This window comes from Meles meles, chromosome 3 (assembly GCF_922984935.1).
Source record: "Meles meles chromosome 3, mMelMel3.1 paternal haplotype, whole genome shotgun sequence".
Classification (NCBI taxonomy): Eukaryota; Metazoa; Chordata; class Mammalia; order Carnivora; family Mustelidae; genus Meles; species Meles meles.
Genome location: NC_060068.1, coordinates 166697188 through 166710446, shown reverse-complemented (window position 1 = coordinate 166710446; position 13259 = coordinate 166697188). Strand labels below are relative to the sequence as shown.

At 36.4% G+C, this 13259-nt stretch overlaps 1 protein-coding gene across 1 annotated transcript in view; it reads right to left on the bottom strand.

Moving 5' to 3' along the window:
- Positions 1–13259, bottom strand: part of CDH12 (cadherin 12) — a 1016740-nt gene that overhangs the window by 249124 nt on the left and 754357 nt on the right. Inside the window, exon 3 of the mRNA XM_045998702.1 lies at positions 9351–9767. Coding sequence (XP_045854658.1) covers positions 9351–9581 — 231 coding nt within the window. The 5' untranslated portion in view covers positions 9582–9767. The remainder of the gene's footprint in view (positions 1–9350; positions 9768–13259) is intronic.

Sequence of the window (13259 nt, the reverse complement as noted above, 5' to 3'; positions counted from 1 at the left end):
GTGTCTTCTTCCAAAGTAAAGGTCAAGCATGCTTCCTACCCACTAAAACATAGGTAACGTCTCCCTCCCAGACAAACGGCAGGTGTTATCAGGCTTCCTCTCAATAAATGCAACCCATGGAAAGTGCTGGCATCCATCTGGGTCTCTTTTGTCCATAGGGCCCATCGGTCAGTGGGAACTGAGTCAAATATGCAGAGGTTCATGCTGCTTGCTTTGCTGGGAGCAGTAATGTCCCTTTTCTCTGATCCAGTCATCTCAAGTCTTCTAACATCCATGAAACTGTCAGAGACTAGCAGTTCTTGTCTTTTCTTCCTTTTTTTTTTAAAGATTTTATTTATTTATTTATTTGTTTGTTTGTTTGTCAGAGAGAGAGAAAGAGGAAGCACAAGCAGGGGGAACAGCAGACCGAGGGAGAAACAGGCTCCTCGCTGAGCAAGGAGCTCAATGTAGATCCCAGGATCCTGGGATCATGACCTGAGCCGAAGGCAGCCGCTTAGCCGACTAAGCCACCCAGGCACCCCTAGACTAACGGTTCTTGAAGGTTAACATAAAAACAACAACAATAAGAAGCAACAGCGTGCTTTAATGGGTGTGACTAGGCATTGAAAGTCTACTCTAAAGTGTTAACGCTGATACAAGCTCTATAGAAAATCTCCTTTATGCAATCTCTATGGGAAATGCAGGAGTAGAAAAGATACTCTTTTATCATAGTAATTTCCTATGTTATTTCTATTGACTAAATGTCAGTAGCATGGACTATGTGGTGCCTCATGAACAATGAAATATATACAGATGGTATTTTTTATGACAGTGGTTTCTCCCTTTTTAGAGTTAAGAAACAGGAAAGATCCTTACATACATATAGATTATGTTAAAAGTGTACCAATATAATCCATTTATATTTCAAGTGCATGTTTGAATGGCATAACTGTGACATATATTCACAAAGTCAATGTTGTTAGAAGTGGAGAACATTAAATTCAAAATCTTTATTATTCAGATCACTCCTATTTTTCTGTTATCCATTCATATGGTGGCCTTTCCAATTACTTCCCCAATCACTGCATTGGATCCTAGGTCTTATCACCTGATATAATATGCAAGTTGTAGGGGTTCATCAATGTTAGCCACAGAGAGAGCACTGTTTCCCGAAGAATCCAACTAGTATTTTACCGGGAAAAAATGTCTAAACGTATGTGCACATATACATACATGCACACACAATGAACTGTATTGTAAAGTTTGGGACATATGCATTTAAGATCTTCATGATGAAAATAAAATCTGGGTATGTGATACATCACACTACATTATTAGTCATATGAATGGACACACATGTGCTTAAGTAGTTTCATGTGGGTCATTATTAGAAGAGCTGGAATTAGAATCAAAGCCTCCCAACTCTTTACCCTAGCTTTTAAGTAACTATATTGGGCTACAGTCACGTATAATACAAAGAAATGGTTAGAAGAAACAGAAGGGTAGAAAAATAATTAGAGGGAGGGTGGAAAGACGGCAATGGGAGGAAGAGGAAGAGGAGAAGGAGAAAAAGAAACGGTAAGTGATTATCAAATCTTCATGCTGTCCAGCTATTTTTGAAATGCTGTCTTTAGGGATTTGTATATTGATTTAAAGATAGTTGAATTTCATTCAAGGTCCTGCCAATTCAATTAAAGTAAACACATTAAACCTTGATGGCATAGCTATTATGAACAACTAGTATGCTGGAAGCAAGAAATAAATTGTAAAGGAGAGAGAAGAACTGACATACAATGGGCATTAACTGTTTGATAAGAACTTTAGTATATAGTGTTATTTGTTCAGATTCCATGTCAATTTTCCTTTTAAAGGTATTGCTATCTAATCATATCTAAGATGACTATTTCAAACACAGCATCATTTTTTGAGAAAAACTATAACACTGGAGATATGTTTAAGAATCAAGGTGTGCAATAAAATAATCAGGTTTACCTAAAAAGGCTTTTAGAAAAAGTGAGAATGGCTCCTTCTGGTTTTATGCTGCGGAAAGAGCAGGTAGCTAATGATGCTTTGATTAGCATCACGGTTAGGCCATTTGACAGCCGAATGGATTGGAAACAAGATCTTGACTTAAAGTACATGAATACACTGCAAGTTTCTCAGGCATGTAAGTCAGGCAGGAGTCAAGAGGATGCATTCAGTTTTGTATTAAGATAGGGTAGATAATATGAACATTGACTCTCAACAGAAAAAGAATTACTCTGATATCAAAAGCTCAAATTTTAGGAGTAAATTGCACCATGAAAATAGGCTTCTCAAAAGACCACACAACTAACTAAATAAATAAATAAGTAACAAAACTACCTGACTCATGAGTCAAATAGAGAATAGATAGATAGAATATTGAGCCAAGGAAACATCTTTGAAACACCTTAGTATAACTTTATGCTATAATTTACCTTTTTATTGGGTACAAAGGATTATATACATGAATCGAAATACCATCTTAGTTTTGTGTTAGCTTATTTTTTTTAATATTCTATTAGTTTAAGAGAAATTCTGGATAGACAAATTATTTTTGCAATGCAATTTAATCTATTTTAATAAGCTATCATGCTATCTCTTCTTGTTTTTTTTTTCTTGTTGTTCCTTATTTTATTAATCCAAAACCGAGCTCTACATATAATTTCAAAAAAAGAAAAGAAATTCTACTGCCATTGCCTTGACTTGTTATTTGCAACTTCCCTGAGTTGCCAGCTTGCTAGCCTCTCTTGCAGATTTTGGATTTGAATCTCCACAATCATGGGGAAGCAATTCCTTAAAATAAAATTATCTCTCTCTTTGTTTCTCCATGAATTCATATACATATATGCATATGTACACACACACACACACACACATCCTCTTGGTTTTGTTTATTTGGAGAACTCTAATAGAATGCCAATCAGATCAAGCCAGGCATATAAATAAGGCATAGATCAATCTCTTTCAACTATACTTTTGAAATCTATTGGTTATACCCATTCCTTTCTTTTTCCTTAAGGTCTAAAGAAAATCATGTAAACCATTTTGACAAAGGTCACCTCTGGCTCACTGACAAAACCAGAAGAGGCTTTTACAGTCATTATTTAACTGACCTGTGAATTTCAACACTTGTTTGTCATTTCTTACTCCCCAAATTTTCAGTTTATTCTCCATTGCACTCTTTTAATATTTGTGTTTTGCTTCTTATTATATAGATCTATCTAATTCTTCTTCACTTGCTCTTCCGTTAAAAGTCAGGGTTCACATTCCTTCTCTGCAGTTTTTCCCTGCTCCCTATTTGTGTGATTTTGACTACCACCTGTAGACCACTTACTCCTGTTTCTCTATCTCTATCACAGGCTTCTTTTGGGAACTCTAAATTAACATATCTAAATATCTGTGAGATACTTCACCTGGGTACACCTAAGGAGGGCTACCGGGGTGGCTCAGCTGGTTAAGTGGGGAGCTCTTGATTTTGCCTCAAGTCATGGTTGCAGGAGCTGGGAGTGAGCCCCGCACCAGGCTCTGTGCTCAGCGGGGAGTCTTCTTGATTACTCTATCTCTCTCTCTTCGTCTTTTTCTCTTCTCTCCCTACTCTCTCTCTCTAAAATAAGTAAATCTTAAAAAAAATAAAAGTAACTGTGGATATACAATGTCTAACAGTAATCATTTTGTTTCTTACTCTAATTCCAGTTCTATACTGGATATTAGGAAAACAAAGTCAGAAATCTGAGTCACTTATTTCACTTCTCCCACTATTTCATTCTCTGCATGCAATTATCCGTTAATGTCTTGTCTCATCCTTTATATTCCCATGACAGACAGATCTCGAAATATTTCATAATATGTCCACCTTTCAAATGTTCAATTCTAATGTCCCATTCTCTTCATTACTTCCTGGTCAGGCCTACTGTAACCTTCACCTTTATGTTCTCCCTGTCTCCATGTCTGTCCCCGACCTCCGATGGGTCTTTCGAGTGGCACTTTTAGTGCTCATTTTACAACTGCAACTCTGTCCATGTGAATCCTCAGTCAAGACATCTTTGTGGATCATGAGACCTTTACGAACAAACAAAACTATAATATACCACACGATACTCTGTTGAATATTTGATAGTTGTTAAGAGAGTAAATTTTTTTTAAGACTTTATTTATTTATTTTAGAGGGAGAGAGAGTGAGTGAGCATGGAAAGGAGCAGAAGGAAATGAGAAGAGAGAGAGAGAATCTCCAGCAGACCCTGGGTCTGCCCAATGAGAGGCTTGATCCTAGGACCCTGAGATCATGACTCGGAGCTGAAACCAAGAGTCAGACGCTTAACCGACTGACCCACCCAGATGCCCCTAAGACAGTAAATCTTAAAAGTCCTAACTACAAGAAAAAATTTTGTAATGATATATGATGACAGATATTAACTAGATTTATTGTGGTGATCATCTTGCAATGTATACAAATATTGAGTCATTATGTTGTACACCTGAAACTAATATAATGTTATTTGTCAACTATACCCCAATGTATAAACAAACAAATAAATACTGATCTTGATATTAGAATTGAACATAATATTTTCTGTATTTATCTACCTGAAACAGTTGGCTTCATGTTCTCTGACTATATTGAAATATGGTTATCTAAGCCTCATCTAGAATTTTCAAGCCTCAATGCTTATAAAACTTTCCCTCAGACTCTCTCTTCTGAAAAAATGGAGTCATCCTTCAAGACGCATCTCAGGTGCTCCCTCATCTGTGAAGGCTTTCTTAAACTCCTCCATCTCCTGGACGTAGTCATAGACTTGCCTTTGTCTCCACCACCCCTAATAGGATCTCCATTATAGTACTTTCAACAGAATATTGAAATTATTATTAGCTCTTAATATCCTTAGAAGATAACAATCTGTGGTATTTTCTGGTGCAATGAGGCTAAACTTCCTTACTTAAAATCCTAGTTTCAGCGTTTACTGTCTGTGGAGCCCTGGGACAGTTACCTGTCTCTTCTGTGTCTAGGTTTTCTGATATGTGAAATGGGACTACTAGATATCTTCTTCATATGTGTTTTGAGGATTACATAATTTTATGAATGTAAAGCAATTAAAACCGTGCCCAAGGTAAGCACTAAGTAAAGCTTAGTGATTATAATTATAATCTAGTGACCTTCATAATTAGATAGATCCTTACCAGGTTTAACCCTTTTTCAAATTGTAATGCATTCTCAATGCCTCCAGAATTTAGGGTTTATGTATGTTTCCTTTTTTTATCTTTTTGCCATTTTAAACAATTTAAATGTAAGAATTACTGCTAACATTTATTCTTCTCCTATCCCCCTACCCCCCCATGTTGCTTCTCCATGTCCTCATATCAGGGAGATCATATGATAGTTGTCTTTCTCCGATTGACTTATTTCACTAAGCATGATACGCTCTAGTTCCATCCACGTCGTCGCAAATGGCAAGATTTCATTTCTTTTGATGGCTGCATAGTATTCCATTGTGTATATATACCACATCTTCTTTATCCATTCATCTGTTGATGGACATCTAGGTTCTTTCCATAGTCTGGCTATTGTAGACATTGCTGCTATAAACATTCGGGTACATTGGGGAGGGGAGGCGAACCATAAGAGACTATGGACTCTGAAAAACAACCTGAGGGTTTTGAAGGGTCAGGGGTGGGAGGTTGGGGGAACAGGTGGTGGGTAATGGGGAGGGCACGTTTTGCATGGAGCACTGGGTGTTGTGCAAAAAGAATGAATACTGTTACGCTGAAAAAATAAAAAAAAAAAAAAAGAATTACTGCTAACAGAGATCCTCTGAAATGACAATTCAATTTCCTAAATTATTCTTTGAGGATAACTGGGCAGCATTTTCTTGATACATAGCTTAGAAGCTATGATATAAAGTAGTACTACACAGATATAGGCATCCAGTTATACATGTTGGGGCAAGCATCCAGCTTACTCTGTGAGTATGTGTTTATGTACACCGTGTGTGTATGTGTGTGTGTGTGTGTGTGTGTGTGTGTCTTTAATAATAGGTGGACTTTTGGGGGTGCCTGGATGGCTCAGTGGTTAAGCGTCTGCCTTAGGCTTGGGCCGTGATCTCAGGGTCCTGGGATTGAGCACCGCATCAGGCTCTCTGCTCAGCTGGTAACCTGCTTCCCCCTCTCTCTCTGCCTGCCTCTACCGACTTGTGATCTCTCTCTCTCTCTGTCAAATAAATAAATAAAAATCTTAAAAAAATAATAATAGGTGGACTTTTGTTTTGTTTTGTTTCTGTTTTTAGAGGGAATTGTGAGCGATTGATAGCACCTGAATTAAAATTTGTGCTGATCAAATTAATTTCTGTGTTACTATGCATCGTACATTTATCCAAGCATTGTTAAAAATCCAATATGTCTATTTGAGGGAATTACTGGCTTTACCTCTGGAAGCTCTTATGATTTATGTGTATATAAACTAAAGTAATATTCCTTGTAAGCAACACCACAGTGTGGTCTTTCTTGAAGGAATGTCCACATTAACATCTGCTCCTTTTAAATATAGCAGTTGTTGATGCTAATGTCCACTACGCTGTTCAGGATCCTGACTATACATTTCCACATGTATAAATTCTTTTAGATTTGAGGCTAGGGACATAGATATTTTCCTTCTCAATAAGTGGAACTTTCAGTAATAGGAACTGTACAAATTATTGTTTCCCATAGATGGTGATGCTGTAAAATACCCAAGATTAAATATGAAGCTCAATTATGGAAGTTCAGTTTTATTTCACTCATCTACTATGTATTTAACTGATCCACTCCCACCACAATGCTCGGCACTTTTGCATTTGCCTCCCTGCTTAGTCTTGAATTCTATATTATTTACGATATTTTATTTTTTTGAGAACTCTCATTGCCTTTCTAAAAAAAAAGAAGCATAAAAATATTTATGTATGTTTGCACACATGCAAATAATGACTTGAATTGGTCCCCATGTTATACTACTATTCCCACATCTAGACTCACCGAGACAAACTTAATTAAACTTTAGTTTCCATATGGAAGGGAAACTGTGGCTACTATTGTTTCATTTGCATTAGGAACATGCATTGTGGGAGAGCCACAGGTTTTCATCACGCGTTACAAATGTGTGACTGAAAATAATATTTTCATTTATTAGTAGATTTTAGATCTACTCCTTTAAAGTCTATGTATAAATGCTAATTCATCTTTGAAGTGAATTGGATGGATTCTATACTATATTAGCAATTACAAAGATATGATTCCAGAGAATCAAACAAAATTTGGATATGCAATTCCTAGGTGAAATGCGACTCTTTCTAAGATAGAATAAAAGTTGGTTTCATTAATTTTTCAACAATCTTTTCACTTCGGATTCAGGGAACTAAAGGCTATGAATCTGCTTCAATCAAAACCAGAGAGAATACTTTCTCATTATACTCTTGCCAGGAACCTCAACATGATGTCTAGTTTCCATCATAAGCAGAGCTGAGAATATTAATACCCACGAGGCAGAGTTTCAGAGCTATGCTACCTATCCATCTGCCTTAGATTCCAAAACTTGATCCTTATATTATGTTAACTCATAAGAAACAAGTGTTCCAGAACATGAAATTATGTCACCATACAGATTATTATATTTCACGGTCATATAGAGGAATCATATAAGCAAAAGCAATGCAGAGTAATGTCAGAGCTTCTATGTTTTGGAGTGCTTTCTTCAAAATTTCCTGAGACCCTTCTTTTTCCAAGGTCTATTTATGGACAGCAATGCTGTCTGGGTGGGGTGTCACTGCTTGGGCCTTAGTGTCCACTTGTCCCCTTGAAGGCACTCTCTGACTTTCTACTTAATTTGGGATTTATCAGATACTCTGTGGAGCTCCAGGACTAACATGTATGGAGTTGTCCCAGGGTCATATGACTAGATCCCGATTCCTAACAAGTGGTCTGTCATGGAGATAGCCTGTGCTAATGACATCATGTGTTTTTTACAAAATCACTAAAAATTAGACTGCCAAAATGGTACTCAAAGATTGACTTGGCATGACTCCAACTTTATATAGCAATAGATATCCCACAGAAAATATTTGCCTGGGGCCCCATATACCTCAGCAAAACCCTGGCTGTCTGTTCATTTTCAACAAAGGCTCTATGGAAGATTTTTCCACTATATTATTTGGTATTCTGTAAATATATTTCTAAAAGGTAAATTCAAAAAATATAATGCAAATAACTTAAATCTTGATGGATTTGCTTCTTTTGACCTACCACTGGAATCATAAGACTCATCCTATTTCTCATTAGTTTAGGCTTCCAGAAAGCTCTGAGGACATTAATGTGCAATAGAGACACTCTTCTAGATCAGCTTCCTAGGACTTCTACTATAGTTTTCCATTTCTCTTTTTGGATTTATTCTAAACTCTCTTCAAACATATATGTTCTGCTCTATTTTGCTTTGTTTTGTTTTTAAGCATATATATTTTTATTAAAACCATGACAAAATCTTTTAGATTTAAAGACAGTTAACTAACAAAATAAAATATTCATTTTTCTAGAAAAAAAATTGGTGGCAATGATAAATTATATCTATTCTAGACAAAGGCCAAAAATTTTGTGTAAGGAAAATAGCAGTAAAGTATAAATGTGCAGAAAGGAAGAGTTACCATCAATTATTTTGTGGAAAAAAAATTTCTGTGAATTTACAGTAAGATTTAAAAGTGGCATGCTGTGTCGGAGACTGAAGTGTATGTACTTGGGTTCCAACACTTATTACTTTGGCCATACATAGCTTCATAAAGAGCTTGCAAAACATGTAATAAATAAATAATTTATGAAGTATAAGCAAGCCACATCAAATACTTCAAACCACATTTCAAATGGTATGTCATGTTTTTAAGGGGTAGGGGAAGGAAGGCATCTTGGTCATTCAAGGATATCAACAGCAGTTTAGAATATTTATGCCTGTTTTTTTTTTTTTTCCCTATGTCTCTTCTTGGTAAATAGTTTCAGAATGTCTGTGAGCAATAATGTGCTATAACACCACTTTTAATGACACTTAATATCTTAACGTTTTGTCTATAGCAAAGAATGTTAAAATTAAAGAAAAAATTAGGAAAATATATATATTCATTTCATTAAAATAACCAGGCAGAATTGAGGTAAAGAACGATTAAATGATATTCGAAAGCTTACCCGGGCCACTGAGTCAGGAAGAGAAACCAGGTCTCCTGGATTTCAATCCCAGTGTTCTAGTCACTGGTTTGTTCAACTCCTGTGCAAAACATCCACACACAATACACAATGCATAATCCCCCTTGCTATCAAGTGGTTGTCAAAAGAAATGCGATTACCTTTCCCACATATTGAGGCTCGGAGCCCATGTATTCCTCCAGCACAAAAAATTGATTCCATACCCAGCCCCGTTTAACTCGTTGGAAATGTGACCGGCGCCCCAGCAGGTGGATAACATTTTCTGTTGGTTCTGTGGCTAAAGTCTGTCGTGGCTGTGGTTGAAGGGGTGTTAGGAGACCTCCATCAAACAGGACCCAGAGAAGCAGGGATAAGCAGTTCCTTGTAAGCATTGGCAAAGGCTTTCCAACAGCAGAGTAATAAAAACTCCAGCACTTAATGTAGAATTGTGGAATCCAGGTTTGAGGTGTCTGTGGCCTCCACCACTTGACTTTCTGTTTTATTGCAGAAATGATAATGCAGGCATTAATCCTTTTGATGAAAAGGCTTCTGCTGTATTACATCCCATCTAAAGGGACCTATAAAACAGATTAACAAAGATACATTAAATCGACAGAATGACATGATGATACTCATCAAAACTCTCATTGTGTCTACCAACGTTTAAAGACGTAAAGAGGAAAGCCTGGGAAAGCCTTATAGGGATAAATGGTCACTGCTATGCACCCTGTAAACTTGCATGAACTAACTTTAGTTACAATGGAAAAAGCTTCAGTTATGATGATGCAAAAGGTGTATCATAAACAGAAGCAATATTTTTCCAATTTAATCATCATTTTAAGGATAAAACACAGATCACTATTTTTAATGTGAACTAGATTAGAGGAGGGTTTCACAATGTCGCCCTTTGACATCTGGAGTTGAATGGTTGTTACTGGGGAGCTATTCTGTGCATTTGACTTTAAGCCACATTTCTCTCCTCTGTTCAGTACGTGACAGTAGCATCCTCCCCTGCTCCCAATTGTGACAATCAAAAACTTTTCCAGACGTTGCCAAATAGCTTCTGGAAGAAGCAAAATACACCAACATTGAGAATTGCACATTTGGAAAGTAAGGAAAAGAAAAAAAAATAAGAGAAAAAATTCCCTAAAATTAGAAAATAGAAAGAATCAGATCATCCAGGAAAGAACAAGATAAATTACTAAATGTAAGCCAATGACATTACTGAAACGTATATGACCGGTAAAATGTCAGGTGGTTTTATAAGGCTTTAGAAGCTTTAACTTAAAAAGAATTGTTTCTCTAGTCCGAATACATGGGGATTATTTTTTCTAAGTTATGCAGCTCAGAGCAACCTTGGATCCCTACCAGACTGACAACCTCTCTTCTGCATTTAGGTAAAGTGAGCTTTGACCTCTTCCTTACAACAAGAAATTCTTTTTTTAGAATTCTAGAATTCTTAGATAAGAAATTCTTATCTAAGGTTTATTGAGTGTCTACAAAATTCTTTATTATACAGTAGATAAGAAAATAATACACAACCCTTGACCCTCTTAAATCAGAAACAGAAAATATATTTAAAAAACAAATACAGGGGTCCCTGGGTGGCTCAGCCAGTTAAGTGGCTCCCTCCAGCTCAGTCCATAATTCCAGGGTCCTGGGATCAAGCCCCAGGTCTGGCTGTTTGCTCAGTGGGGAGTCTGCTTCTCCTCTGCCTCTGCCTCTCCCCACTGCTTGTGCTCAATCTATCTTTCTCTCTGTCAAATAAATAAATAAAATCTTTTAAAAAATGAGTAAATAACAAATACATATATGTGACCAAATTTACCAATGCTCTGAAGGAAAAAAATAAAATAAAATAAGTCCAAACAGACAGACTATCCGGATGGCAAAACTTAAGTTAGCAAAAGCCATTTTTAGGTGACAATTGCACTGAGAACTAAAGGAACAGGAACAGCCTATACTCTGTGAGCAGCCAGCATGTGGCTCCAGCCAGCATGGTTTTGTGCATTTGGCACTCAGAGCTCAAAGCCAACAGCCTAAAAGTGGAATTTTTCAAGAGCCAAAAATGTCGGAGGCCAGAAATTATAGATAATGTTTCCAAAACAAGAGAACTAAAATCAAAATCAATATATGTTTAATTAAACATCTATGAAACATGGCATCTTGTCAACTCGTCAGCTACGATGCAGTTCAATGGTCATCCAGGCATATACAACATAACAAAAATTACAATGCATTCCTCACAAATGTTCAAATTTAAGCATTGAATGTGGGAATCATTGAAATAAGATATGAGATGGGAAATATCCAAAAGTTATACTTTGAAAGCATTCTATAAGGATACTCCCCCCCCCCCAAAAAAAGAAAACAGGGTATGATATTTTTCTATTGTGTGAAGGGATGAGATTGTTCCATGCTGACAAAAACATACATAGGCATATATTTAATTGTAGCTTTTCATTCTGGCAAAATAAGGCCCATAACAAGTTAACTTATACCTATATTGTCCCATATGGTAACAATTAGCCACATGTGGCTATTTCGTTGAAATGTGGCAATTTGAGATTTTTAATTTACATACCAAATTTCAAAGAATTAATACCAGAAAAGGAAGAACGTGAAATTTCTCAATTTCTATATTCATTTTTTGTTGACATGATAATATTGTGGATATATTAGGTTGAATAAATATAAAAATTAACTTCACTTATCTCTTTTTTTGCTTTTTCAATGTGTTTAGTAGAAAATTAAAATTATATATGCAGCTCACATTTGTGGTTTGCATTATTTTTTACTGGACAGCACTGATTCAAATAAGAGTTTAAAACACAAACTGTGGTTTCCAATTAAAAATTTATTCTTAACGTTCAAAACCAAATACCTTACATGAATGTATCATGTCTATGTGACAATACATTTAAGAGGTCAGAGAATATTTGCCACTATATTCAATAAGCTTGTGTAGGCAGAGTACATGTATTTTCTCATCTGTTCTCAAGTGTGAAGCACTAACACCAACATCCAAAGTGTTCTAATTTCTTAACCTTTCCGTTTTTTCCATGCTTCTCCCCATATTCATGGTAATCCTAGTCTAGGCATATGCAGAACGGCTGGGGAGATAAACATGAATAGAAAAACTGGATGGCAGGAACTCGGACTTCCCAAACCTAGTCTAGTATATATAATTAGGTTGTATTTTTGCTTTCCTATTCCGTGAAATTTTTCTCCTCCACTTTTTTGGGGGTGTGAAGTATCAAAATTCAAGAGTTTAGAAAGCATTGATACCTAAGGCTGTGTCTTTAAGCAAGTGTCTTTTGAGTGTAGAGTAGGGATTTTTGATATTGGACATCTGGGTAAATTCATCATCACTGCCACCAGTCCCGTTCCAGCTGCCCTTTCCTGTTTGGCCTCAAAGGTGTCCAAATTCTGAGATTTGATCTGCTACTGGAGTAACCTTTCAGAAATTCTAATCTATGGACATCATTCCTCTTCTCTTACCCTAGAATGTGTGTCTACCATGTGAGGGAATTGGCTGTAAAGGACTGATAAGTAAGAGAAGAGCGTGATTATAACATGCAAAGTGTGTTGTTTCATAAGATAATTCCTCAGCACATCAATGACTCACATCACCAAAAATGACGGCCAAACACAAAATATCATAATAACGCAGGATTTAACTGCAGCCGTGGAGGGCAGTGTGGAATAGAATCCCCATTTCCCTTACGTTCACATTCTATCTTTCCTTTGACCCTGTTTGGACTCTCATTATGGTGTGTTTTCTCACTTTTATGACCAGCCCTGTCCCTTTCTCTTTCTCGAAGTAGGCTTAATCTTACTTCTATCCCTGTCATCAAATCACTTTCTCCTTTCTCCCTAAAACAGAATATTATATATAAAGGGAAATTTACTTACTAGTAGTCTCTTTTTATTAATATTTCCATGAGGATGATGATTGCTAGGGGTGACTTCACAAGTTTGGGGGATTTGCACATAATCTTATTTTTTTTCTCATGAATCCTGCCTGCTTTTTTTTTTTTTAAGATTTTATTTATTTGTTTGTGAAAGGG